At 41.0% G+C, this 26423-nt stretch overlaps 1 protein-coding gene across 7 annotated transcripts in view; it reads right to left on the reverse strand.

The window, feature by feature from the left end:
* Positions 1 to 4232: 4232 nt before the first annotated feature.
* Positions 4233 to 26423, reverse strand: part of RABGAP1L (RAB GTPase activating protein 1 like) — a 647569-nt gene continuing 625378 nt past the window's right edge. For 5 of the 7 annotated variants that reach the window (XM_081298896.1, XM_081298894.1, XM_081298900.1 and 2 more), the window contains 6 exons: positions 25306 to 25416; positions 17868 to 17972; positions 14455 to 14538; positions 10599 to 10670; positions 6324 to 6521; positions 4233 to 5401 (listed from right to left, as the gene is read on the reverse strand). In XM_081298896.1, coding sequence (XP_081155022.1) covers positions 5249 to 5401; positions 6324 to 6521; positions 10599 to 10670; positions 14455 to 14538; positions 17868 to 17972; positions 25306 to 25416 — 723 coding nt within the window. In that variant the 3' untranslated portion in view covers positions 4233 to 5248. Of the gene's footprint in view, positions 5402 to 6323; positions 6522 to 10598; positions 10671 to 14454; positions 14539 to 17867; positions 17973 to 25247; positions 25417 to 26423 lie in introns of those variants that run through there. The other 2 variants (XM_081298897.1, XR_014022598.1) reach the window with 2 other exon arrangements.

Genomic DNA, 26423 nt, shown 5'->3' on the forward strand with positions numbered 1-26423 from the left:
GCGGCACGGGTTCGATCCTCAGCACCACATACAAACAAAGATGTTGTGTCCGACGAGAACTAAAAAATGAATATTAATTCTCTCTCTCTCTTAAAAAAAACACCATATTTAAAAAAAACATGAAAAAACATTAGAGACATATGTGGACTTCAAACAAATGTTTATTACTGCTTAATGGGGCCAAATGGGCAACACAACGCATTGAAAACATCACTGGCTCACAAAACAGTCACCTCGCTACCTTCTTGGTTGCAGTTGTTTATTTCACAAGGCTTCATTCACACATGAAAACAAGATACTACTCCAATTCAAGTTCATGACAATTATAAAAGTAAACATTTGTTGGGACAATGTACAATAAATTGCACTTTCCTTAACAAGCATTACATTTACATTTATAGTGTACTATACATAATACATGGAATTATGGAAACATCTAATTGGTCATTGTTTATAGAGGAAGAGGCTAATAACTAATTTTTTTTAGTCAATTAGCACTGTTCACACTTAAGTCATTTATTATATAACCTGCTTTCATTACAGATGCTGTGGGCAAAATCACAAGTTTCATAAAAATAGATAATATAGAATTTCTACTACCTCCTCAGCAAGGGGAAGGTAGGAGTTGGAAAGAAGGTGGGGGGTCTGATGGAGAAACTTCTCCTCTCATTTGAACTGAGTATCCATGCATTATGCAAAATACCAAAAATAGAGAAACTGATGCAAAAGGCTATTGGGACATCTTGGATTCTGGGACCATCTCCAGCTTTGTTCTTGTGCTTTCATGATACCAGAGTCTTTTGATGCATTTATATTCTCACAATTCAGTTTCCTTTATCTTATTCCATATATAATATATAGTTATTAAAAGTTACATTTAATGGAAAAGATTTTACATGTTAAATGGAAAAGGAAAGTAACTTAAAATGTTCATTATCTTCTCTGATTAATTTTTCTTAAACTTTTCAGAACATAACTAAGGATAAGCCAGGGACTGGGTAAGGAGAATGGGATAGACAGATGAAGATATTTTTATAGCAGGTAGCAAATTCATTTGGAGATAAGCTTGACATGGGTCTTTTAGATGGAAAGTGAGAAAGATACACCAGACAGCTGTTTGCAGTCACTAAGATCCCACAAACATCCACTTTTTTCCTTACTATAAAAATTAGCATCGGTCACATGGCAGTGTCCTCATTTTGGTAGATTCTGACCAGTCAGGGAAGTTGCTAAGATGAAGAAGGACCTGGCCTGTATTACATAGAAGAAATAAAGAGATGGGGAATGTTTTCATGCTGGTGACTAGCAGCATGGTGACTTAGGAGTTTTACACGTCATAGCTGGAAAACTGGCCACTCCCTGCCTCGTGGTCTTGATCACATGTCTTGAAATCTCAATATGTATTAGATGAATGGCATCTAACTACACAGAAGAAGCAGGGATACTCCAATTAAAATCCCACCAATCAATCTCTCACACACACATAAATCTAGCAGTATTCAAATCATACAATTCATCCTCTCATTTGTAACTGAAGTAAGAGAATCAGAGTTATTTTAGAGTGTTTTAAAGGGTAAATTATATAATACAATCATCTTGCTAAGTAATTAAAAGTGTTCTTTCCCAGAAGATAAAATAAGTATTTTTTTTCTCTTAAAGGAGTCCTAAAAATCAGACAGCCACCTTAGTGTTTAATGCACAGAGTTGGTAAGACAGTAGACTGATTTCAACTAAAAGTTCAATCCATCACATTAGTTATGTATATATAATTCTTATCCTAGGTGACTGACTCCTTTAAGGATCTAACTCTAATCTCCTATACCTTAACCTTTTATTATCTCAGTTTACTCACCACAGCTAGGAAATGAAGTCACTAATTATTAACTAGAAAATATCTGAAGAATGTGTAGTAGAGGTTGGAGAAAAATAAATATGAATACAGAGTAGGAAAGAATGAACCTTTTCTTATCAACGAAACAATAAATACCATTAAATATCCCAACATCAGTATAAAGGTTGCTTTTCTACTTTGCCAGGAAAATTTTAAGAAAGCCAGTGAAGAAGAAATCATCATCAATTAATAGCTAGAAGAGAGAAAGAGAAATTCATTGTATGGCAAGGTAGGTCACAGCCTGTATAGCATCTCTATCAGTGTTTCTGATAGGTTCTCATGTCCAAAACATTAGGTAACTAGGATTTCTTAGCATCAAATTTTATGTACCCAAATATAACCAAATTGTGACATGGCTGCTGGCAAACATGCACTACAGAATTAAAAAACCAGCTTGGTTTCTTTCAGCTTTAAAGAATGTATTAAATAAGATTCTTAAGATATAAAAGCTAATGAACTAAATTACTGAGTTGAATTTTATTCACATTCTTCTACAGAATTTGAGTTGAATTTTATTCACATTCTTCTACAGAATTTAATAAAAAGAGAAATGATCATTTTTCAAATGTTGCAAATACTGGATTTTTGCAAGAATGTTTTATACAAAGTACAGCCTAAGAAAGGATGAGAATTATTACACTATTTGAGAATGTCCTATATATTTGGCTGCTTTATAAAGGGAATTCAAAAGAAAGGTTATAGTTCTCAAACAATACACTGTAAAGGACATGTGGTTTGCAGTATTGCTATAACATATTTTATGAACAATCATATCACATACCAAAAATTTTAATTTTTCTTTCCCATCACCCCTGTAATGGGAATCAAACCCTGGGCCTCATGCTAGGCAAGCACTCTGCCACTGAGCTTACTGCCCCACCCCCCAGCCCTTTATTTTTTGTTTAAAGACAGGGTCTCACCAGGTTGCCAAGGCTGGCCTCAAACCTGCCATCCTCCTGCCTCAGTCTCCCAAGTGGCTGGGATTACAGGTATGTGTCACTATGCCTGGCCATTTCTAATCTTCACTATTGCTACTAATTCAAAGGCATTGCAGTGAGGGTCATCTCAGACTTGCCACACCAATATGCATACCCAGTTTGATGTGGGGCTGTAAAAGAAGAAAACTGTGTATGGACCTTATAATCCTTTATAAGAATTAAGACTAGAAAGACAAATTTACCAAACTTTTGGAATGCATGCTCCTGGCGATTCTGTTCAAAGACTAAAAGGAACAGGACTAAAAACTGAACCAGGTCCACAGACAAGGACTTGACTTAAAGCCTTCTACTTCTCCTGTGACATTTAAGAAAAATTATGCAACTTGGTATTCTGTGGAATGTATTTATTTCTGGAAGCTAAAAAGAGCTTGTTGTTACTATGAAGTTCACGACATAAGAGTATCTGCAATTTGGCTGGCCATTTGCAAAGGCAACTTGTATAGGGCTTCCTGGAACCAAGCATAAAGTACCACTTCAGCTAACAGACTCCACTAATGATTTACAGAGACAGGTGTCAAGATGAAATTTTTTAGCCATTATATTTTACACAAAAATATATATATATTAGCTTATCTAATCCACCACATAGGGGATTTTAAAGTCAACAGACACTTGGAATGCTGAGTTATTTTCCTTTTTGGTTAAAAGAAATGAATTTTATAATAAAAGACATCAGAACAATAACAACAAAAAGAGTTCCAAAGAAAAGTATTATTTGACAAGTGTCATGGATACCAAACATAACAGTTTTATGCTGCAGATGATAGAAACAGATGAAGGGGATTTCACTCTTTAGAATTCAAATATCATTCTAGAGGAAAGGATCTGTGGTGAGCAGCTTGTAGTGCATCCTCCTAGGATTGAGAAGGTTCTTATTTGATTCTAACTTTCAAGAGTTGTGTTCCTTATAACTGCAATATATGGCACAGAAGAGAACCACTCTGGCACTACAAAGTTTAAGATCCTTTAAAAACAATATATCCAACAAAGAAGCCAAGGATGAATATCAGTAAACATTACTGTACATAGCTGACAGTAGTTTTGTTGGTGTGAAAGGATCAGATATCTCCAAAATAGCTTAGAAAATGGGAAAATTAGTTTTGCCCTTACCAAAGAATTTCTTGTAAGGACTATTTATATAGGTATGTTAAATATAATTTTTAAAAATATTTCCACCAATTTTAAACAATAGCCTTATCTTTTGTTAGATAAGTATTTCTATAAAGATTTTGTATTCAATCAAAAATGTTATAAATGCATTAGTATCGTCATCTACAGGTACCAAGGGCACATACTAGGGAGCTACAGCAGTGAGGAAATGTTGCCTAACATTAACTAAGGTGATGAAGCTGACCTCGATTTCTATTTCAATACTATGTCCTCTAACAAAATTACAGAATATTAGTGTTTCCTTAGTAACTATGTCAACATCAAATGAAAGAACTCTGTTGCTGGTTCTGTACTTCACTATAAGCACAGCAACTGAACCTGGGCTTTTTCTCGAACTCTCCGGCGAAGGTTCCCTAAGTGCAACTCACAATAGCCACCCTTGACTGGACACTTGCCAGAAGTCTCATCTGTGTTCATACCTAGTCACACTAGGAACACGCAAGTCCCTTGTGGATTTTTGAAAGGATCTGCTAGAACACCAGAGCCAAAATGACTTTACTCCACATTTGTCAAAATCTCAGTTCACTCACTGAGTTTGCATTCTCAATAGCCCATCCATTCCACAGTTCTTGGCACTTCAGAAAATGAAACATGAAAGAAAATGAAAATAAACCAATTATCTTTGGGGACTTTTCAACCCCTGGTCTGTTCTTGCATTGGGCAGGAGTATCGCTCCCTGGTTTTAGGATGAAACCTGACAGTGGTCATGACTGGCCCCACAGTGTGCTTTATCTGAATAAATCCTGAAAAGCTAAAGAGGTTTAGGTTTCAATTTTTTTTTTTCCCTGTGACAAAGATCTTCCTATCACGTCAACCTTGGAATGACAGATGATTCCATTTTTGTAGGATAAAATTATTAGGAGTAATTAATTAGTTCTAAATAAAAAGCACTTAGTTCTGAATTACTTATTTTCAACTAAACATCAGGCATATAAAATAATGTGTAATACTAGGATGGATCAGAACATGGCTTCCCAGGAAGAAGCTGGGCAGTAGGTATCCAACATAAATCGGGTCAATTTAACTAACATCCCTTTGAAAAGTGTCATACAGGAAAGAATGAGAGCTACTGAAGGATTCTGGCTTGCTTTCTGGCCTCCTTTACTTTCCTTCAAAGGGACACCAGGAAGACGGCTCCCGGTTTCCGTTGCTTTGATCATTGTGCTCTTGTGCTTGGGTGAGGCTGGAGTTATGTGCTCTCCTTAGGCGGCTGGGTGGCCTGAGGCGGCTGCAGTGGCTGGGTGCTCGTGGCCGTTTTGATAGAGTTCAGGGTTTTGCTAAACCAAGAGTTTTTTGCAGCTTGGATTTCATTCATAAGGGCCCCTCTCTGATGTTCAAGTTCCTAATTAAAGAAAGAAAATCATCTGAGTATTAAATGAAGAGTGCAGTTTTTTGGTAATTCCCAGGTCTACGTAGCCAAACTATTCTTCCCTCAAATCCAGGAAAAATTTAATCAGCTTCTTAATGGAAAGAAAAAGTTTCAAGCTAGAAGAGTTTCTACTGAAAATCAAATCTGTCCTTTCTCTGAACTGTGAAAAGAAACCTTGTTATATTCTTTCTTTTCCCCTCTGCCCTTAGGTCCAAATTTAGGTTTAGGATGCAACCCCAGATAACATGTTTAAAATCACAAATAAATATGAACATTAGGACAGAAAGAATTTATACTACTAGCATAAGCAGAATGAGTTCCATTTCCAAAGACATGGCCTTTGTCCCTGAGAACACACAGGGTCCAGAGCAGAGACATCCTTAGCAGAGGACCCTAATGTGACACAGATTAGTGCCACATAGGCATGGGGGGGTGGGCGTTAGGATCACTGGTAAAGAGGAAATGGGGAAGAGTCCATCAGAACTTACACTCTTTTTCTAATCATGTTATTTTCTAATATGGAGTGAGAAAATGGCAAAATCAAGATAAAAAGAAGCTCCAAAGAAAAGAAGGGGTATGAGCCAATGTTAGGGGCTGGCGGAGAGACTTGGCTTTCATTTTCACGATCAGCTTCTAAAGTGACCAAATTCATTGTGACAGGACATGAGCAAGAGATCTAACGATAAACTGGAAAATTGTGTTAATTACAAAAAGTTCCTTTAGATTATGTGTTTGTTTATATCAGTGTGTAAAGATACATGGCACACAAAGTGATCATGTAGGACACATCAGTGGGTAGAACTCATCTGCAACGTATCCAGTGACAGCTCGTGATTCTGACTTAGCACCTGAGCCCCTGCCTGTGATTCTTTCCGTTGATCTTTTACCAACCAACCTGGATTTTGCACTTGGCCTCTACCAGCTGCAGTTTGGTTTGTGCCAGTTCCAGCTCCATCTCCCTCAGTTGCTTCTTGAGCGAGTCCTTCTCGTCATCTGCTTCAATTCCTTGATTCTCCCTGCTGATGGCTGCTGGCTTCAAAGTGCCCTCCTTGCTGAAAATGTCACTGCAGTGTTTGCATGCCATCATTTTACCCTGAAATAACCAAAAGTGATAATCAACATCAAAATGTATTTCATAGCCAGATCACTTCCTGAAACAATATATGATTTCTTAAAGTCACTGCCCATGGCAGCAGATGCAGTGTCATCTCAGATAACATATATTTACACACACACACACACACACACACACACACACCACAACCAAAATGGTTACACTCAGTACCAAATCCAGCTATTCAAAACAGGTGTTCCGTTTACAGTTCTGAGGATCAAAACTTGGACTCTGGGTGGGCCAGGCAAGCACTCTAGTACTGAGCTACCTCCCCATCTTCCATTCTTTTTCTTTAAATAGGTGTAGGAAGACTCTAGGAGTATCACAGTCTTCGAAAATCTGCCCTAGAAATTTTGTGCTGCCATTACTGTTATTAAGTGCCAAGCCCCATACCATATACTCTGCCTGTAGTATTTAATTTACTTCTAGAGCAACTAACTATATGAAGAGGAACAATTCTCAGCCCCATTTTAATACCTATAGAACTCATTAGCATTTAAGTAACTTGTGTATAGCATCATGCCCAGGACAGTCATTATAACTAACCTAAATCTACCCTCACAATAAAGTAAATGTCCTACTGTTTGGCTTTAAGCAAAGATGACCATCATTGTTTAAGTTGATAAAAATAACTCTACTATATGCCTAAGTTGCCAATCAAGTACACTCCACTGAATGACAGCAGTCTTTCCAAAGTTAACAGTGCTGTGTTTTCCTGAATTACTTCGATAAAATTCAGAAATAAAGATATCACACACTATTTCTATTTTTATGTCCTACTGTTACGACAAGCTCATTGATTTAAGTTTTCCAGTCCAGGTAAGCAGTTGCCCTGGATTGAACCAAGTGAAGGAATAGACTGGCGTCACAAAAGGGAGGACAACATTTTTGTGGAGAAAACACCACATGCAAAGCTGCAACATCCTGAGGGAACGTCCAGGAATGTGCAAGGGCCAAGGCAGATGGTACGGGTGAGAGGTAAGAGGTAGTGAGCATTCTCTGTGGCTAGGTAGTAAAGGTCCAGGTTTTACCCACAGGAAATGTGTCTCTTGGCTGCACCACGCCCTGTGCCACATGCTGAGCAGCAACAAGCTCCCTGGAGCTGGGGTCCATTGCGGTGGACAGTGCTGAGTCCCACGGGCCACCCATCTGTCCTCCTTCCTCAGGAACAGAACCTTGATTTTATTTGAGCTGGCAATGGGTCCTGATAATTGGTGGTATTTCTCAAATTCCCTTGAAGCTAGGTGTGGCCAGAAACTAAGTTCTGATTCTCAAACAGAAGTGTGACATGGAACATCTGAGAAGGCTGCTCAGAGACACACCCCCACTGCAGCAAGGCCCTTAGATCCTTGTAGAATCAAATTCTGCCATGGGGTGTGAACGTGAAGCAGAGGCTCCAGTTGACAGGTGTGGCTTGTAGGTGACCTGAGGGTGGGTGCCCACGTAGAGCATGTGGTCACTAATGACGGATGAGGACCACTAATGACAACCAAGGATCCACCTTTCTAGTCCTTGACCACTTTTACTTAACATAATCACTACCTTTTGTGTGTAAGCCAATGTCGGGGGCCTATCTGTGGTCCAAAACTGACATGCATCGTGATATGGCCAAACTTATACTTGGGCGTGCTCACTCTGATTACAGTGGAAAGGATGAACTGGAGCGGTGGTAGTGATCAAGAGGGTTGTTAGAGGAAGCTGGACAAACCAGAAGCTAACACATCATGCCACATGAGGTGAAGAAGAAGCACCCTAGAGAAAGGGGAGGTAGAACAGTCTAAGAATGTGGACTTGAGTCTGATGCCCTGGGTTCAAGTCCTGGTACCACATACCAGCAGTATAATCTCAATCAAAAAGAATCACCTGTTTGGGGCCTCATCATTAGTAATAACAAATTGTGCCTATTTTCTAGGGTAGTTATGGGGTTAAGTGGATAATACACGGAAAGTATCAGAACAGTGTGCACAGTAAGGACCAATGAAGTTGTTCTTTATTATGGCTAACTCAGGCTCACCTTCCTCTCCTGGAACATCATGGCTTTCATTAGGAGTCTTACCTACTTATCCAAAATTGTTCTCTGTTGCTTCATAATCAGTGTCCTTAATAAGACATTAAAACACTCTTGAGTTTTCCCTCATGTTTCTGAACCTCTCTCCAACTGAATTCTAACCATCCTGTTTAAATCCACCCTTCTCCATAAAGCTTCCTTTGGTCTGCAGTTCTTATGTATCTGCTTTCCCCACAATTCCGATCGTTGGTTAATCCAACTCAGCACTCTTGACCTGTTTTCCAAACATTCCATGTAAATATATAACTTGTCTTACAGGAAAGTTCTATGCTCCTGTTTCTGTGTAATTTCTGTAACAAAATGGTGGCCTAATACCTGTGCACAGAGAGATGCTCAATACAATCTTTACTGAGTGACCAGTGTAAATCCATGTTTCATTTTTATTTCCACAAGGACTGAAGTTCAAGATAGCTGGCCCTTTTATGGCAAGACACTTTATCAACAATCTGTCAGTAGGCCTATAACATACAAATAACAATAAATTCTAAGTAGAAGGAATTAAAAAAGACCAGAAAGGGAAAATATGACTCCCCAATTTTAACAGGTTTAGAGACAGCTCTCTCCACCAACCCTTTACTTACCAACAATCTCAGACGGATATTTTGTAACATAAAATAAGAGAAAAAAATTTTCTGAAAATACCAGAATGAGGTTTTCCAAATTTTAACTTAAAAATATTATTGTGGGGCTGGGGATGTGGCTCAACGGTAACGTGCTCGCCTGGCATGCTCGGGGCGCTGGGTTCAATCCTCAACACCACATAAAAATAAAATACCAATGTTGTATCCACCGAAAACTAAAAATAAATATTAAAAAATTCTCTCTCTTTAAAAAAAAATTCTCTAACAACAACAAAAAAATTATCATAGCCAAGTAGGAATCTAAGCACTTTGTATACATTATCTAATTCAATCTTTAAAACGGTCTTATGAGGTCGGCAATGTTATCTCTATTTTACAAAAGACAAAATGAAGATTAGAAAGGCAAATAACTTTTCAAAGTTGTTGAACTATATGCTAAATTGCCAAGAACCCATTTGCTAGTATGACTTGAATATATTCAAACAGGAGCATGTCAGATTTCTGGGACAGCTGGGAGGGTGGGTGGCACTCGCCTGTAATCTTAGCTACTTGGGCAGCTGAGGGAGGAGGATTTTAAGTTCAAGGCCAACCTCAGCAACTTAGTGAGACCCTGACTCAAAACAAAAAATAAAAAGGGGCTGGGCATATGGTTCAGTGACAACGCTTGCCTATCAAGGCAAAGTACAGTTCTGGTATGATCAGCAGTAAGTCCATTTTCTGAAGAATAAGCAATCACCTTTTTTCAAAGAGAGCCGTAACATAAGGAGTTCTACCACCAGGGGGCAACATAAAAATAAATGCTACTGTTTTGTTTTTTTTAAAAAAACAAACCACTAAAAATTTGGTTGAGGGGCTGGGATTGTGGCTCAGCGGTAGAGCGCTCGCCTAGCACGGGTGGGACTTGAGTTCGATCCTCAGCACCACATAAAAATAAAGGCATTGTGTTGTGTCCATCTACACCAAAAAAAAAAAAAAAATTGGTTGAAGAATGAGTCAGTTATGAACATGTTTTCCAGCCGAATTCTATAGTGTCACAGTGCTCACTGTTCAAGAGAGTGACAGGATGATCCTACTGAGTCCCAAACTGAAGCTGCACCATTCAGACACAGGTGGGCTGCTGAGGACTCCCAGGCCCCACCATATACCAAAGCCACATGGCTCAGGGGCCTCTAGTGACAGTGGTCAAACCATCTTTTCCTTCCTGGTACCAGCTTCTGCCTTCCTGTAAGATTTATGGAGCATCACCTGTCACCTGGTCAAGAAGACAGCTGTACCCCAGGTCAAAGAGAGATACACTACTCTTCACATGTTGAAATCCTTTAATACCAAATGGGGAAGGCAGACTTTCAGGTACGTGCAAGATCAAGTGTGGAGCAGAGATGGTCCCGGAAGTGGCTCCCTGCTTACCTTCACAGCTTCCAGCTCCTCCTTGCTGGCTGCTTGCTGTTTCTCCAGCCGGGTACTTAACTGGGAACAGATCTAAGGCAAATAAAAGAGGCTCTTTACTAGACACGCCTGCAGTGAGCACATGCACACATCTGCTTAGCAACCCATAAAGGCCTTGAGCAGATCTGCTCCTAGAAGAAATCTTGCAAATGAGCAGCCCTGCAAATGCTGGTCACTTTTGAAACAAGCAACAGAAGCCTGGGCATCTCCTGCAGAGACTCTGTCTTCATCCACAGAAACAAGACACTGGCGTAGATTGGGTTTCTTGCTATCACTAGCTTTCTGTGATGAGTTCCAATGAATTTTTGGCCTTGCTGAGTATCTACTTTGTACAAATTGATGAAAAGAATTTTAAACCAGGAACAGCTCCTACAGCTCCCATCCAGCCACAGAAAAAGTCTCTTTCCAATCATTAGTTTCCTTAAGTAGCAGCAGAGTGAATAAAAGTTACAATTATTAGAAAATGAAACTGATTAAAATAAAACTCTGATCAAGAGTTTGGGAAACAGCACAGAAATTAAAAGCTTCAGAGCCAGTGCGGTGGTCCATGACTATAATCCCAGTGATTTGGGAGCCTTGGCTTTAGCGAGGCACTAAGCAACTTAGTGAGACCCTGTCTCCAAATAAAATGAAAAGCTTCAATACTGGAGTTGAACTGTGAGTTTAAAGCCCATCCAGCTCTACTACTTGTATCTATGTACTCCTTGGCAAACTCATTCATCTTTCTAAGACTTAGTTCCCTTGTGACTGCACAGTACTGTGTTGTAATAACCAAGTGAGAAAGATGCATGTGAAGGGCTCAGTACTACATGGCATCTGACCAATACAAAGCACCTATGGAGTAAAATCCATTATTATTATTAATTCTGAAATAAGGTGCTGATAAGTACCAAGAACAAGTAGAAATAAGTGCTTTCAAAGGAGAAAATTTCTGCTTAAAAAAATGCATCCCCTCATTGACTAAAATAAAAATCTTTTAAAAAATGGATAAAAATAAATTAAAAAAATAAAAAGCAAACAATAAAATAGAAAAATGGATGAGAAACAGGGGATGTCAAATTTTAAAGAAGAAATTAGAATAGAAACATGTCTGATCTATTTCTCATCAAAACACATTTATAAAAATCTCATTACTAAAAAATAGCTCAAAGCCAAGTCTTGCTTGTTGAGTTAAGCTTCCAATTTCTCCAGATCTAAAACTGGCAAATAATTCATAGGACTGTATTTAAACTGATGTTAAAAAGAAGGGTCTGCTGGGCACAGTGGCACACACCTGTAATACCAGCAACTGGGTAGGCTAAGGCAGGAGAATTGAAAGCTGGAGGCCAGCAATGGGCAACTTGGTGAGACCCTGTCTCAAAACAAAAGATAAAAAGGGCTGGGGATGCAACTCAGTGGCAGAGCACTTGCCTAGCATATGCCAGGCCCTGGTTTAATCCCCAGCACCACATGCACACAGAAAAAGAAGGGATTTCCCTGCTCATTTGTGCAAACCATCTCCCCTTTTATGTAAACCAAAGCATTCAGAAATAGAATTAGTAACAGCCAGTTCCCACTACAGAATGCATTGGTTATGTTTTATATCCTAATCGTCTTTGAGGAGATGGGTCTGTTGGCTTTTATATTATGGATTCTTACCAGGGAATGTAAAGTCCAGGGCCAAGGATTACTGTTTGAAGAGTGTGGTAGGCTGTGGCCACCTGTGGTGTCACATGACCATGAGGTAATGCATTTGCAGTGATGGCGAGTTTTACAGCCATGGTCTTAAATGCTCCTTGCATTAGTTCATATCTAACCACCATGTCTTAGTTACCCAAAGTCAAAGTGCCTGGATGCCTTCCAGGTTTTCCCTTGTCTAGCAGAAAAAAAGGGCGGGGGGCTATATTTGACATCTCCCTCTTCTGTTTTCACTATTGCTTATTTTAGTTCAGGGCCCAATTTTTCCTATTTCTTCCTATTTCTTCTCACTTTGTGACATTAGCCTCTCATGGTCTGTGTCCTTGCCTGTGGATCTCTCCCTTTGGTTCCACATTCCTCACTGGGTCAGAGTAGTGCCAATACGTATCCCTGAGCATGCCATTTTCCTGCTTAAAAATTCCTACTACAACAACAAATACTAGACAGTTATGCCCAACCTGAAGACTGTCCTGGATCTGGGCCCCAGCAAAGTGGTGCTTCTCTTCTGTACTCGAATCTCTTACCACATAAAACGTTTTCTGTGTTCACTAGCCTACCTCTGTGCCTTCCATTTTCCTCTTCCCACCATTTGCACCCCATCCTCCACTGTCTCCACATATCCAACTCTTACGCAGCCTTGAAGCCACTCAAGCTATCCCAGCTCTGGAAGGGCCTCCTCATTGGCCACAGGGAGAAAGTTCCTTTCCTCTTATTCTTGCTTAGGTCTGACCTCCCTATGACATAATAAGCTTCTAGGAGAGAGATTAGATTAATTCATCTTGGGCCCCCTGAATTATTAAGCCTCACAAGTAGCAAGCATAAAATAAGCACATTATTATAAAGGAGAGTAAGAATGCTCTGAAATCTTATTTCTAAGAAATGTTTCATGCATATGAGGAAACCTTATGAAAAGAAGTTCATGATATATGAAGCAAACCAAAGCTACTTCCAAGAAACAGAATAAACAGTACAGCCATCCTGTTTATATACATTATAAATTTATTTATGTAGCAATTTATTTATATAGCAATGCTACATACTCAACATTATAGAGATTATGTAGGTGGAAAGATTGAGGGAGGTTTGTTTTCTTTGTGCTTTTTTGCATTTACCCAACTTTCTACAAAAACATAAATTTCACTTATAGACAAAAATAAAACAAAACAAAAACATCAAGCCAGGCATGGCGGCACATGCCTGTAATCCCAGTAGCTCAGGAGGCTAAGACAAGAGAATCGCGAGTTCAAAGGCAGCCTCAGCAAAGGCAAGGTGCTAAGCAACTCAGTGAGACCCTGTCTCTAATGAAAATACAAAATAGGGATGGGGATGTGGCTCAGTGGTCAAGTGTCCCTGAGTTCAATCCCTGGTATAAAAAATTAAGAAAAAAACATCAAAACCAAACTAAAACAATATGCATTAGATTTCAACATCCTTTGTGAGACAGATGATCTCAGGGAAACCCTTGGATCTGAAGGCATAGCATCGTATTTAATTAATTCTGGAAACCTGGAATGTGAGGAGCCAACTCAGGTTTCTCAGAACTGAGAGGGCCCTTGCCATGTCCAGCCAAAAGGAGAGACAGCAAGATGTACCCGGAGTAGAATGAGAAGCGTTCTGGGGCCACCCTGGTGACAGGAGAGAGAGAGATTTCCAAGGAGAGCAAGCTCTCTGTTAAAAAGAGAATTTTAAGGTGCATAGTAGAAAGCCTCCCACTAGTGGGGGCCTGCACTGGGTCAGGCCACGTAGCCACAGTGCAAAAAAAAAGGGGGGGCCTCATTCTGTTCTTTGATTGCAAAGGATACATGGATCCCCTAGCTATTGCCATTTGATACAATCACTAAACTTTGCAAAGTGGCAAATGTCCCCAGTGAGATCCATTGTAAATTAGCTTCTCAGTAAGGCAGAAGCTGGATCCCAATGGCAATTATGGTTCCAAACAGTGTTAAACAACCAATGGTTTGTTTGTCAATTAAACCTCCCATGTTACCAGCCAACAGGTCCAATCACTGCCTGTTTTAGGAGAGAGAGAGGCACAGATTTAATAAATTGGAAGACTGTTCTGGAAACTCTAAAAACAAACAAAAAACAAAAGTAAAAGGCAATCACTTTTACAACAACAAAATCCACAGTGGCATAATACCTGTTTATACTCAGCAATGATGGCTGTGGTCTTCTTAATCTCATACTCTGCCTTCTCTAGCTGTTTCCTGAATACTTCTTTTAGCTAGAAAGGAAGGAGAAACAGCAGGATTCAGCAAAAATCTTAATAAATTTCTTAAGACACCTACATTCATGTCTTCTTGGTTCACGGTCAGAGACAATGGTAACAATCACGGCTATGCACATTTTCCTCACTGAAGCTGCATCTCGATAATCTGAAAACCCAAGCATCTCCAGAGACACAGAGATCTTTCTTTTCTGTAAAGAAAAGACATATGAGCCATGCTGTTATAAAGCTGCTTATGCTCACTGCCTGCCTGGTAAGCACATTGCCTCAAGTGTCCACGTAGACACCGTCTTCATTTTAAGTGTAAACTAAAATATATCCAGGCAACATTGCAGGCTAAATTTTTCACTCTTGATACTATGTTATAAATTAAGGAGAAAAACTTTGGACCTTGTGTTAATAGTCCCCTCTGTCATTGCTCCCTCTCCGAAAGCAGGGTCAAGAGGTTCTGAAGTCGGGAAGAGATGAGATGAGACTCTAGGGAGGGACAGGGGATTCTGGTCGTGAGTTCAGGAGGAGCACAAGCTACACAACCTGCAGGTGCTGACTAAGGTTGCTGAAGAGCTAAATGGCCAATGTCATACTCAAAACCACAGTTTTTTTTTTTTGCTTTTGTTTTTGGCTTTGGGGATGGAACCCAGGGCACTTAACCACTGAGCTAAACCTGCCCTTTTTTGAGAGTGACTCACTAAGTTGCTAAGTTTGTCCTTGAACTTGAGATCCTCCTGCCTCAGCCTCCCAAATTGCTGGGATTGCAGGTGTGCACCACTGTGTCCAGCTACAACCACAGTATCTTGATAGCCCAGAGGCTGTAGAATTCTGGGTACAGAGGAAGACTGAGTAATGAAAAAATTCAGGTGCCACCAGATAAAAAAGAAAGAATTCAATTCTGCCAAGTTGGCCAAATAAACAACAAAAAACAACTCTGGTTGGTCCTAAGTACATAATCAGAATAAAGGGGCGAACCCTGGAGAGAAGAATCCCATTTTATTTTCCTGGCACTGGGGATTGAGCCCACGGTTTCATGCTTGCTGCAGGGCAAGCCCTTCACCTATGAGTCACAGCCACAGATCTTTTTTATTTTTTATTTTGAGACAGGGTCTCACTAAGTTGCCTGGACTGGCCACATACTTGCATCCTCCTGCCTCAGTCCCCCAAGTACCTGGGATTATAGGTATATGCTACCATGCCCAGCCCCCAAAGTATTCATAGGGAATATTCTACACTTGCTAATTCATAAATCAATAATTTACAATTGGATTCTATCATTAGAAGATTTCTGAATTTCTTCATATTTGTTACATTCTAAAATCCTAAAAACAACTTGTATTTTTTATACTGCTTCAAATGCAGCTGTTTATAGAAGTCTCTATTCTCTATTTTACATAACATTGGACATAAACAATAACCTTCCCTTCCTGTAATAAGGCCTCACTGACTTTAAGACAACTCAGGCAGCTCAGAGGCTTGGAGCAAGTTTTTCTAAGCCATAGCTTCCTCAGGTGACAAATAAGAGTAAGGTACACGGTACAAGTACCATCATCACAATAACCAAGACAGGGTGAAGGGAAGACACCATGAAGCATCTGGCTTTGCTCTGGCCACACGTAGGCTCTTGCCCCTCCACTGGGCTGGTGTGTGTCGCAGAGCCACGGGGCAGGCAGAGTGTGGGTTGATTCATTTGCCAATAGTGTCTTCTTCCCTGAAAGTACTAAAGGGGTCAAAGAAAGCCAGAGGTAGAGAAGAAAACAAAACACATCAGGAGGCCTGGAGAATCTATCAGCCTTCAAAGTTTTTTGAGGAAGTTTTTTAAAAAAGAAAAAACTTGGACCACACTAAATGCCAAAGACTCATTTTAACATATTCCAGCAGGGAAAAAACGTCACAGAATATGTTTTATAAGTCCTGGAAGGTGCGAAATGGCACATCTCTCTATGTATAACTTTTTTCTGGATGAAAGTCTTTGAAAGGATTTCTATTCTGTTTTATGTTTAGCACTAACTATTAATACCTTAGAATGAAATTCACTAATCATGATTTAAGAAATTTCCTCACTATATAAGGTAGTTACTGATATACCTAGCCTAGTTGTCTCATTAGATCAGAAGCCAGCTTATCACAAGTTATGAAGGATTCATTTCTGTTTTCTGTAAAAATATCAGGGTGTCTGTAGGGCCTGGCCATTAGTTGATGTTGTAAAGCTGATTGGAATGCCTGCCCGTGCCCTGAACTCACCCATGTCCGGTTTTCCCTGACCATAACAACCCTTTCCTAAACCTTAGTGACACCTCATAAATTCTGGCCTTCCCTGGCCGGATAACGACCCTCTCTGAGTCTCTAAGATCTCCATAAATTCTGATGCCAGGGCCAGCAAAAATGTAAACTTGTGTTATGCTCCTCAGAGTGTTGTTATCTGTAACCCCCCTTTGTGTAACTTTTTGGGCTATAAAACTGGGCCACAAAGAAGCCTCAGGGCTGTCCTTGGCTCCCACGATTTTGAGGGGCAAGGCAGCCCGGCCGGTCAAAATAATAAGCTTGCTTTAATTTGATTTTAATTGGAGTCAGTGGTCTTTTCTTGCGTTGTGGTCTAACATTACATCAAGCAAGCTCTGGGCAGTAGACTTCAGTCATTTGTGAAGACATTCCACCAGGTAATCTAGTCCTCCACCGCTGGCTGGGCCCACGGGGAGGCAACGGTGGGCGGCCTCTGGGCCTAGGGAAGCAGGAAGCTCCGGCTCCGAGCGGAGGTCCCTCACCCTCACCTGGGCCTGCACTGCTCCTCCACATGGAGACCGCCACTTACCTGCTCCTGGCTCCCACAAAGAGCACAGGGCACCAGCTTCAACACCGGCTTCCAGAGGGCTTTTACGTTTGGGGGGGGGGGTGAGGACCCGGAGCTCTGCTGGGAATGTTGAGGCTCCCTTTTCTAAGGCATGAGTCAGAGGAGTTAGGGGGACTGAGGCAGAGGTCTGTAGCAGTCCCAGCAGAGGCCACAATGGCTTTCGGTGTGACAATGCCATAAAGTGCTTCCCAAGAGTTGATGATTTTGGATGCAGGACATGAAACTTCCAGACTGTCAGAGCTCTTGGATCATAGCTGCAAGTTACTAAACTCAGAGAAGACTCACCACTCCTTCGAGATGTCTCAGTGAAGGCACATTCCTGAAAGCTATTGAGAGCAGAAATGCTGCCTCCTCTTCCAATACCCTCAGCACACTTCAACTTCACCCCGACTTGAAATAAATGTCACTATTTTTTTTTTTTTTTACAATATTCGTAACTCCCTGCCAATCTCCCGTGTGCAGAAAAGCCTGTGAACACCTTTACCTGGGCAGTCTCTTCCTCCTGCTTCCTCTTCTCCTCCTCAGTCTCCACCAGCTTCTGCTTGGTCAAGAGGAGCTCCTTATTCAACACATCTGCCTTGTCCTCTGCCTGCAAGTCAGGGCACATCACAGCCATAAAGAAGGCGAATATGCGCACGCATACCTTCTCCACACCCTGTCCCCAGGTACTTCTCTACAGCTACCTCAAGTCCTTCCTCTCTTCCCAGCTCACTGCAGGGTTGTGGCGGGGGCTGCTTTCTCTGACCATCTACGTGCCAGGTACTTGGTACACATTATTCCTAATTCTCACAACAACACCTTTACAGCTAATGACAGTGAGATTTGGCTAGACCAAATACATCGTCTGGGGTCACACATTTAAAATGACAGTTATGATCTGAATTCAAATTTGAATGACACCGAAGTCCATTCTCTTTCCACACCCTTCTCCCACACTCTCAGATGTGCTTCCAAATGGCAGTGCATGGGGAGAATTCAGAGAAGGCAAGTGGACAGGTGGGTCCACAGACAGCAATCAAGTGAGAAAACTCGAAGGCCAGGCTTGCGGTTAACTGGCCCACAAGCCGCTCAGACTGGTCAGTATAGCAGGGAGAAATTAAAACCAAAACCCAAGATAGAGAGAATTGAGTGGGAAACCAAAGCAGAAACCAGACTCCAGGCTGTTTTCAGAGTGCCAGGACGTGCCTGCTAAGAGCAGGCTGGTTCTGCCTGGGACACAGAGCCCTCTGGGGTGTGTGTGTAACTGAGGGGACACTGTCTTATTTACATGCCAGGACCCCTGACCTCATCCTCAGGTGCCAGCCGCACATTTGCACAGCACTGAAGTGTGACCTGAGACCCACCCTATTCACTGCCATCTGGACCGGCCCTCTGTCCACGCCTCTCCAGTCTCCCTGATAGCGTGTTAGGATAGCTCCATGTGCGATGTGCGTCTTGCCCACTGCACTCTAACTCCAGGAGGAACCATGTCTCCTCTGCTCTTCACTATTTCCCCAGCACCACACCCACACGGGGACAGGGGCAGGTTTTCCCCAAGTCCTCAGTGAATAAACGAATGTTCCCTAAGTCCCTGCAGAAGCAGCCTGTGTGCAGTGGAGGTGGCAGAGGGCCACAGGATGAGTCCGGCAGAAAGACTCCCGAGGCAGAGGAGAGGCAGCTATGTGAAGAAGCCATCCCTGGCTGACAGCAGCTAAAGGTTGTCCAAGAATCATGCAAACTGGCCAGGTGGCTTCTGTCTGTGTTTGCCATATCTCCCCCACGCCCAGATGGCCGGGCCGGCACCGTCTGCTGGATACTGGCAGAGAGCGCAGCCCTGCTTTTCTGTGCTTGCTGCCACCTAGGTCCAGAGCCTCCTGGCTCAGTGGTAATAACTCTTGCTTCCAGAGCATTTGGAACTATGGGGTAGTGAAGGTGGAAAAGACTCTATGGCCCTCTAACCCCAGCCCGATGGCTCAAGGTCTACTGCAGCAGGAGTAGGCAATGCCACCTTGACTTCAGTAGCATGCTTTTTGAATCCTGCAGTATATCCAGCTGTTTTAGTTTTGGAAACCTCTATAAGAAAAGGGGAAAAACACTTCCCTGAGGAACTCTTTTTAGAAACACTTGAACACTCATGTTGAAGGCCCTATTAGTTTTATTTACTCATTTTCTGTTGAACAGTCCTCATTAGGTGTAGCTCAGGCCTCCCTACTCTGACTGTTAGCATAGCTAACCCCGCAGCAACAGTCATGGGTGCTAAGTGAAGAGGAGTCTCATGGTTTCCTAGGAAGCCGCAGCCAAAGCTTCTCCTTAGTGCTGAATAATAAAGTGAGAACAACTGTGCCCATCAAAATAGGATCATATCTGAAATAACCTAAGTTTCCTCTAAAAGCAGACTTCTGGATCTTTAAACATCCAGCTGCTCCACCTCAAGGTATCTCTCATGTCAAGTGAAAATAATACTAAACAGATAGTTATGTAAATTCTACTTTTGAACCCAAATTATAAAACGTTCCTTATAATTTGACAGTGGGACTGAGTGGAACTCCATCATTTTTAAGTCTTCTAATCACATGTGTATGTCTTAAGATGTCTTACTGATGCTGAGAGCTCAGACTGCAACCCAGGCTCCTGTGACATCAACCTACACGCAAAACAAGCTCTGCCCCATGTGCCAAGGTTGTGAACCCACTGCCCTTGATGAAAGGTTTGGTCAAAATCAGGGATGAGGAGCTTTCAGAAATCAGCCAGGCAGTTGTTCAACTTAAGAGAAAACAAGTACTTATCACCTACAGCTTCTGGTCTAAGAACTCCAGTTAGAAGGAGCTCAGTCTTCAGTGTGAAGGTACCAATTCTCTCTCTTCTTTTTGTTCCCTGAGAACAGGGAAGGGCAGGGAGGGCCTGAGAGCAAGTAGCATCAGAAATTGAAATGGAGATGTCTTTTTCATTACTAATCTCAGAAATTCTTATTTAAGGAGTCGGAGAGAGATCTTCCTGTCAAAGGGAAACTGACCAGCCTTTGGTGCCTGGTGCCCTGGAGGGTAAAGCCATGACTACAACAATAAGGGTGAAGAATGCTTGGTTTAGAGAAAGTACCTAATAATCTAGGAGTGTGTGTTTATTTCCCATATTGTCTCAGGTACAATCTGCTTTCATGTCTACTAAATGTTTGCCCAAATTTTGCTGTTTGGGTTGAGAGAAGTGATTTTGGTAAGCTGGGACTCCAAAGAAGGGGGACGGAGGTGAGGCCCGGTGTCCTTCTCAGGCGATGGTGCCCTTCTGTGAGGACCAAGGGCAGGACACCTGAATTGTAGGGATGGCTGTGGGATAGGCACATAAACCTCTGCTGGGGCAGAAACTGCAAAATCAGAGGTTAGGAGGAGATAAGCATAAAGAGCAGTTTTATCTTTCATTTAGATAATTGGCTTCAAAATGGAGGATCTAGATTATTACTACTTTTCTGAAAGAGGGAGTCAAGAGGGAAGAAAAAAGGGAGAAAAGGAAGGAATGCTGGAGTCCTTCCTTTAGGGATGAATGTGGTGCCTACACGAGGCAGTCAAGGATTCAATGATGTCAGGAGTGTCCATAATTGCAGCCATTTCAGACTGACCCACAAAAAGGATTCTCTTGGAGGTGAACTGACTTTTAAAATAACATTTATCTGATGATTAAAGCTATGTATATTATTTTCCTACATAACACCCATATCCCATTGCACAGTGTTTTTCCGATCCCATTGGTTCAAAAATTATTCCAAAAAGATATAGGTACACTATCGTTCTCCCCCAATACTGAACATGCACTTTATTTCTACTTTTTATTCTTCTAAGTTATACTGCAGTAAACAACAATCAGTGCAGTTTTTTACTAAATCTCTACTTTTTAGCATAGCTTTCCAAGTTCGAGTATAGTTAGATCAATTTCCTCATTTTTAAATAGTGGACCTAAAATACATGCTTCATGGGCTCATTAAAAAGAGTAAATGAGATAATGCTTATAAATAGCTACATATAGTGGTTAGCACATACTAGGTACTCAGTACAAAATTAATTTTATAAAAGGGATAAAAATAGGAAAAGAAGAAGTCAAATTATCACTTTTTGCAGATAATATGATCCTATTCTTAGAAGACACACAAAAAAACTAGAGCTAATAAACACATTCAGCAAAATAGGAGGTTATGAAAATCAACATTAAAAAATCCATGGTTTTTCCATGAACCAACAATGAATCTGCTGAGAAATAAATCAGGAAAGCAATTCCATTCACAATAGTCTCAAAAAAAAAAAAAAAACCTAGGAATGAATCTAACAAGAAGGTGAAAGAACTCCACAATTAAAACTATAGAACTTTGAAGAAAGAAATTGAAGAAGACCTCAGAAGATGAAAAGACCTTCCATGTTCATGGACAGGCAGAATTAATATTATTAAAATGTCCATACTACCAAAAGCAATACACAGACTCAATGAAATCCTCATCAAAATACCAATTACCTTCTTCACAGAACCACAACCACAACAACAACAACAAAAACAGTCCTAAAATTCATAAGAAAAAATGACTGAGAATAGTCAAAGCAATTCTAAGACAAAAGAAGCAACGCTGGAGGCATCATAATACCTGACTTGAAATTATACTACAGAGCAATAGTCACAAAACTGCATGGTACTAGCATAAAAACAGACACATACACAATGGTGCAGAATAGAACACACAGAGAAAAGCCCACACATCTACAAGGAACAGTCATCTGTTCCTTGACAAAGGTACCAAAAGCCATGCACTGGGAAAAAGACAGCCCTTTTTTGGGAGGGGAGGAGGATACCAGGGATTAAACTCAGGGGCACTTAACCACTGAGCCACATCCCCAGACCTTTTAAAATATTTTATTTAGAGACAGCATGTCACTGAGGTGCTTATGGCCTCACTAAATTGCTGAGGCTGGCTTTGAACTCTCCATCCTCCTGCCTCAGCCTCCCAAGCTGCTGGATTATATGTGTGCACTACTGGGCCTGGCTCAAGACAGTCCTTTTAGCAAATGGTGCTGGGAAAACTGATTATTCATATGTAGAAGAATGAGACTAGATCCTTATTTTTTACCCTATCATAAAATTCAACTCAAAGTGTATTAAAGATCTAGGAATTAGATCAGAAACTCTGTAAATCCTAGAAGAAAACGTGGGTCAACACTCCAACATATAGGCAGAGGCTACACCTTTCTCAATAGGACCCCTATAGATCAGGAAATAAGGCCAAGACTAGGATGGCATCAAGTTAAAAAGCTTCTGCACAGCAATGGAAATCATTAGGAAAATGAAGAGAGAACCTACAGAATGGGAGAAAATCTTTGCTAGCTCCTGGATTAATATCTAGAAATTATAAAGAACTCATATAACTTTACACTCCAAAAATCAAATAACCCAATTAATAAATGGGCAAATGAATTAAACAGACACTTTTCAAAAGAAGAAATACAAACGGCCAACTACTATATGAAAAAATGTTCAACACTGTTAGCAGTTAAGGAAATGCCAATCAAAACTACAGAGATTTCATCTCACGAGTCAGAATAATGGTCATCAAGAATACAAATAATAATAAATGCTAGAGAGAATATGGAGAAAAAGTAATACTTTCACATTGTTGGTGGGACAGTAAATTAGTACAACTATTATGAAAATCAATGCGGAGGCTCCTCAAAAGACTAGGCAAGGAACCACCATATGACCCAGATGTGCCACTCCTTGATACTTATCCTGAAGAATTTTAAAGGCATCATACTATAGAAATAAATGCATACCTGTGTTTATAGCAGCACAATTCACAATAGCCAAATTATGGAAACAGTTGAGGTGTCCACCAATAAAGAAAATATGATACACACACAATAAAGAAAAATGAAATTATGCATTTGCAGGGAAGTGGATAGAATTAGAGACCATTATGTTAAGTGAAATAAGCCAAACTCAGAAGGTCAAGAGTCTCATGTTTTCTCCATACGTGGAAGCTAGAGAGGGAAAAGAAAAGAAAGGTAGGGGTGGATCTGATGAAAATAAAAGGGAGATCAGTACAGGAAAGGGACCAGGGAGTGGTAAGAGGTGAAGGAGGGAGGGGCAAGTGCTGGGAGCGATATTGGCCAAACTGTACTTCACACTGTGTGCATGAATGAATATGTAACAATGAATCCCACCATTATGTGCAACTATAATGAGCCAATAATATATAGAGAGAAAAAAATTAAATCTAAAAAATTAATTTTATTATTTGCTTACATCTTATTACAAGACTTAACAGGTACACCAAACACATTTCTCAAACAACTTTCAAGCTCTCTTCACTTCATTGCGCCCCTCTGAGTTCAACTCCTTACATTTTTTTTCATTTAGCCATCTTAAGAACATTATCAGTGGTCAAAGATTCAACCTGGCAGATTTGGGGGTGAACCATACTGTTTGGGAAGCTAATACAGAGCCCAGACTAGCACTGCAGTATGTGGTCAGGCTGAGGCTGGCCCTGTTGGGACCCTTGCCTTGGTGCTGGGTCTTGGTCACACTTCCCTCATCTCATTTCAATCAACTTCCACATGGAATTTGTGATTAAAAGGACCAAATATTTTTCAAATGGACTACTGTTCTATTGCTATGTCTCAAACAGCATAGTTGTTCTGCTTTGTACCAACTATACCTGGAGGCTCAGTGGTATAGTGCTTGCTCAGCATGCATGAAGCCCTGTGTTTAATCCCCAGCACAGAAAAATAGAAATCAAACTTCCTTTAGTGCTGACCGCCTCCCCCTCCCCGCGCAGCTTCCTTCCTTCCTTATTAGCACCATTTCCTCAATATTTATGTTGATCTCCCACCTTACTATGGTTAAAGCTTTTGAGCTAAAAAATTAGCTGTTTATATGAGGAAAAGATGTGACAGAAACTACTTCTACCAACTTTATTTTTATTCATTTATTTTTGCAGTGCTGGGGATCAAACCTAGTGCTTTGAGCACAAAAGCTCTACCAGTGGGCAACACCACATGCTTCAATTATGAACACATAAGCAGATTATGTTATCAGTGGACTTGTGTTTTAAATACTGTCAATGCAAAGTTAAAGCACAGACAATGACTTTTTCTTTCCTTCAACAGTCTAAGTCTCAGTTTTTCTAACCCTGCACCATTGGCAATATTTATTTTTTAGAAGTAAAAAAAAAGAGTAAAAATTCTAAGTCTGCACAAGACTGCTTCCACCTTGCCAATCATCTCAGGAAATGCTAGCAGTAGCAACAGGAAGTTCTAATAGTGTCAACATTTTGGGGATGAACAAGGGAAGTTATAGCATTAGAGATCTCTTAGCAACAGCGAAGGTTTGTTGAACACGTACTATAAGTGCTTTAGCTTAACTCTCACATCTTCCCTCCAAGGTAGACACTTTTGCACCTAGGAGCAGCTAAAGGACTGCCCAGGGTCACATGGTTGGCAAGTCGGGGGTGCCAAGAGATTCACGTGCAGGCTCTCTAGCTCTCAGCCACTAAGATGCCTGCCAATTCGACAATCCAACATTTAATGCTAGCACTTCATGTAAAACTTCACATTTATTATTGGAACAAGTGCCTACGATGTCAGGGTGGCAATAGTATACTCTGCTACTCTTTGGTAATTATGTGGGCAGCTTTTGGTTTAGAAAAATACTAATAAAGAGAAGAGATGCTAGAGAAATTCAGAGGTATAAAAATCAGTGTCACACATGCCTTTTGGAAATGAGCCACCCATTCTCAAAGGTGAGGGGTTTCCGCTCTCTCCAGTTAGCGCGAGCTGCCCTCCCCCCTGCCAGCCACCATCCATCTACCGGGCAGCACACTCAAGAACAGCGAGCCTGGGAATGCGGTGAGAACTACCCGGTCCTCCCCCTTGAGGAAGTTACTCTCCTGTCTACCTCATGAGTGACAGATTTACCTGATCCAAGTCATTCCGCAGAGCGATTTTGCTGGTTACCAGTTCATGAGCGAGGTCATCATTCTCCTGCTCCAGCCTCATGCTGGCCTCCTGTAATCTTCGGTTCTCCCTCTGTACAAAAAGAGCAAGAGCCAGAGGTGGACATGAGTGCCTGCAGGCACCAGCAGAAATGGAAGCAGAAGCAACTGGTGAGGAAAAACAAGCAACACCAACAAAGTGAACTTCCAAAGGTGTAAAAGGAGAAGGCGCAGTGGCACAGGGAGGCGGGCCTCTGCCTGGGCAACAGCAGCGTCTGGCTAGCGGTGCGGCTGCGGAACTCTAACCAGTGCAGCTTGCAACTGTCCTTTACGCCCCCCAGACTGACTCATCATGAAATGTAGACCACAAACAGCAGTGTGTCCAAACATACCCGCGATCCCATGAAGTTCCCACACAGACCTAGAATGCAGACGACAAACAATTCTTGGACACATGCACAATAACTCCACCCTGGACCTGACGAGAAATGGTAAGACGCGGCAGGGATGACACTAGACATTTCTCCAAATTGTTTTCCAAGATCTGGGTTCAAGATGATTGAGAATATTTAAGAACACTAAATCAAGAGTCTAGATACTTGGGCTTGTGACTTGCTATCAGCTGATATTTTTTATTCTGTGAGTGAGAGCACATTGACTTTTCTGAATACAATCTACTTTTGTGTTAGTAACAATAAGAGTCCCCCTAAAAAGTCTTCTAAATATCTATTTTGCTCCTTCAGATTAAAAAGACTCTGGGTAAAATAAATTACTAAGCTGGGATCCTTTCCCCCCATTAAAAAATAAAAAAAGTTTTTTTCATTTTTTTCTGCTCCCAGAAAAAAATCTGAAGTTAAATGATGAAAGAACCAAGTGTCTGATGCTTATGAACTAAGGTCTCCCCTTCACTAGAGGTTGTGAGTCTGCTACGTTTATATCTAGTCTCAGAAGAGCAGTTTAGTGCCTTCTACTCTAGAGTATCAGCATCGCTTTCTTTGCTGTTAGCAATTACAATTACAAGCAAGTCAAAACAGAGCTGACAGGAAAGACTTGGATGTGACAAAACCAAGTTTAGATTTACACTTCTAACCCCCCTTTTTT

The sequence above is a fragment of the Spermophilus citellus genome (genome assembly GCF_964194105.1).
Source record: "Spermophilus citellus genome assembly, chromosome: 6".
In the NCBI taxonomy this organism is placed as follows: domain Eukaryota; kingdom Metazoa; phylum Chordata; class Mammalia; order Rodentia; family Sciuridae; genus Spermophilus; species Spermophilus citellus.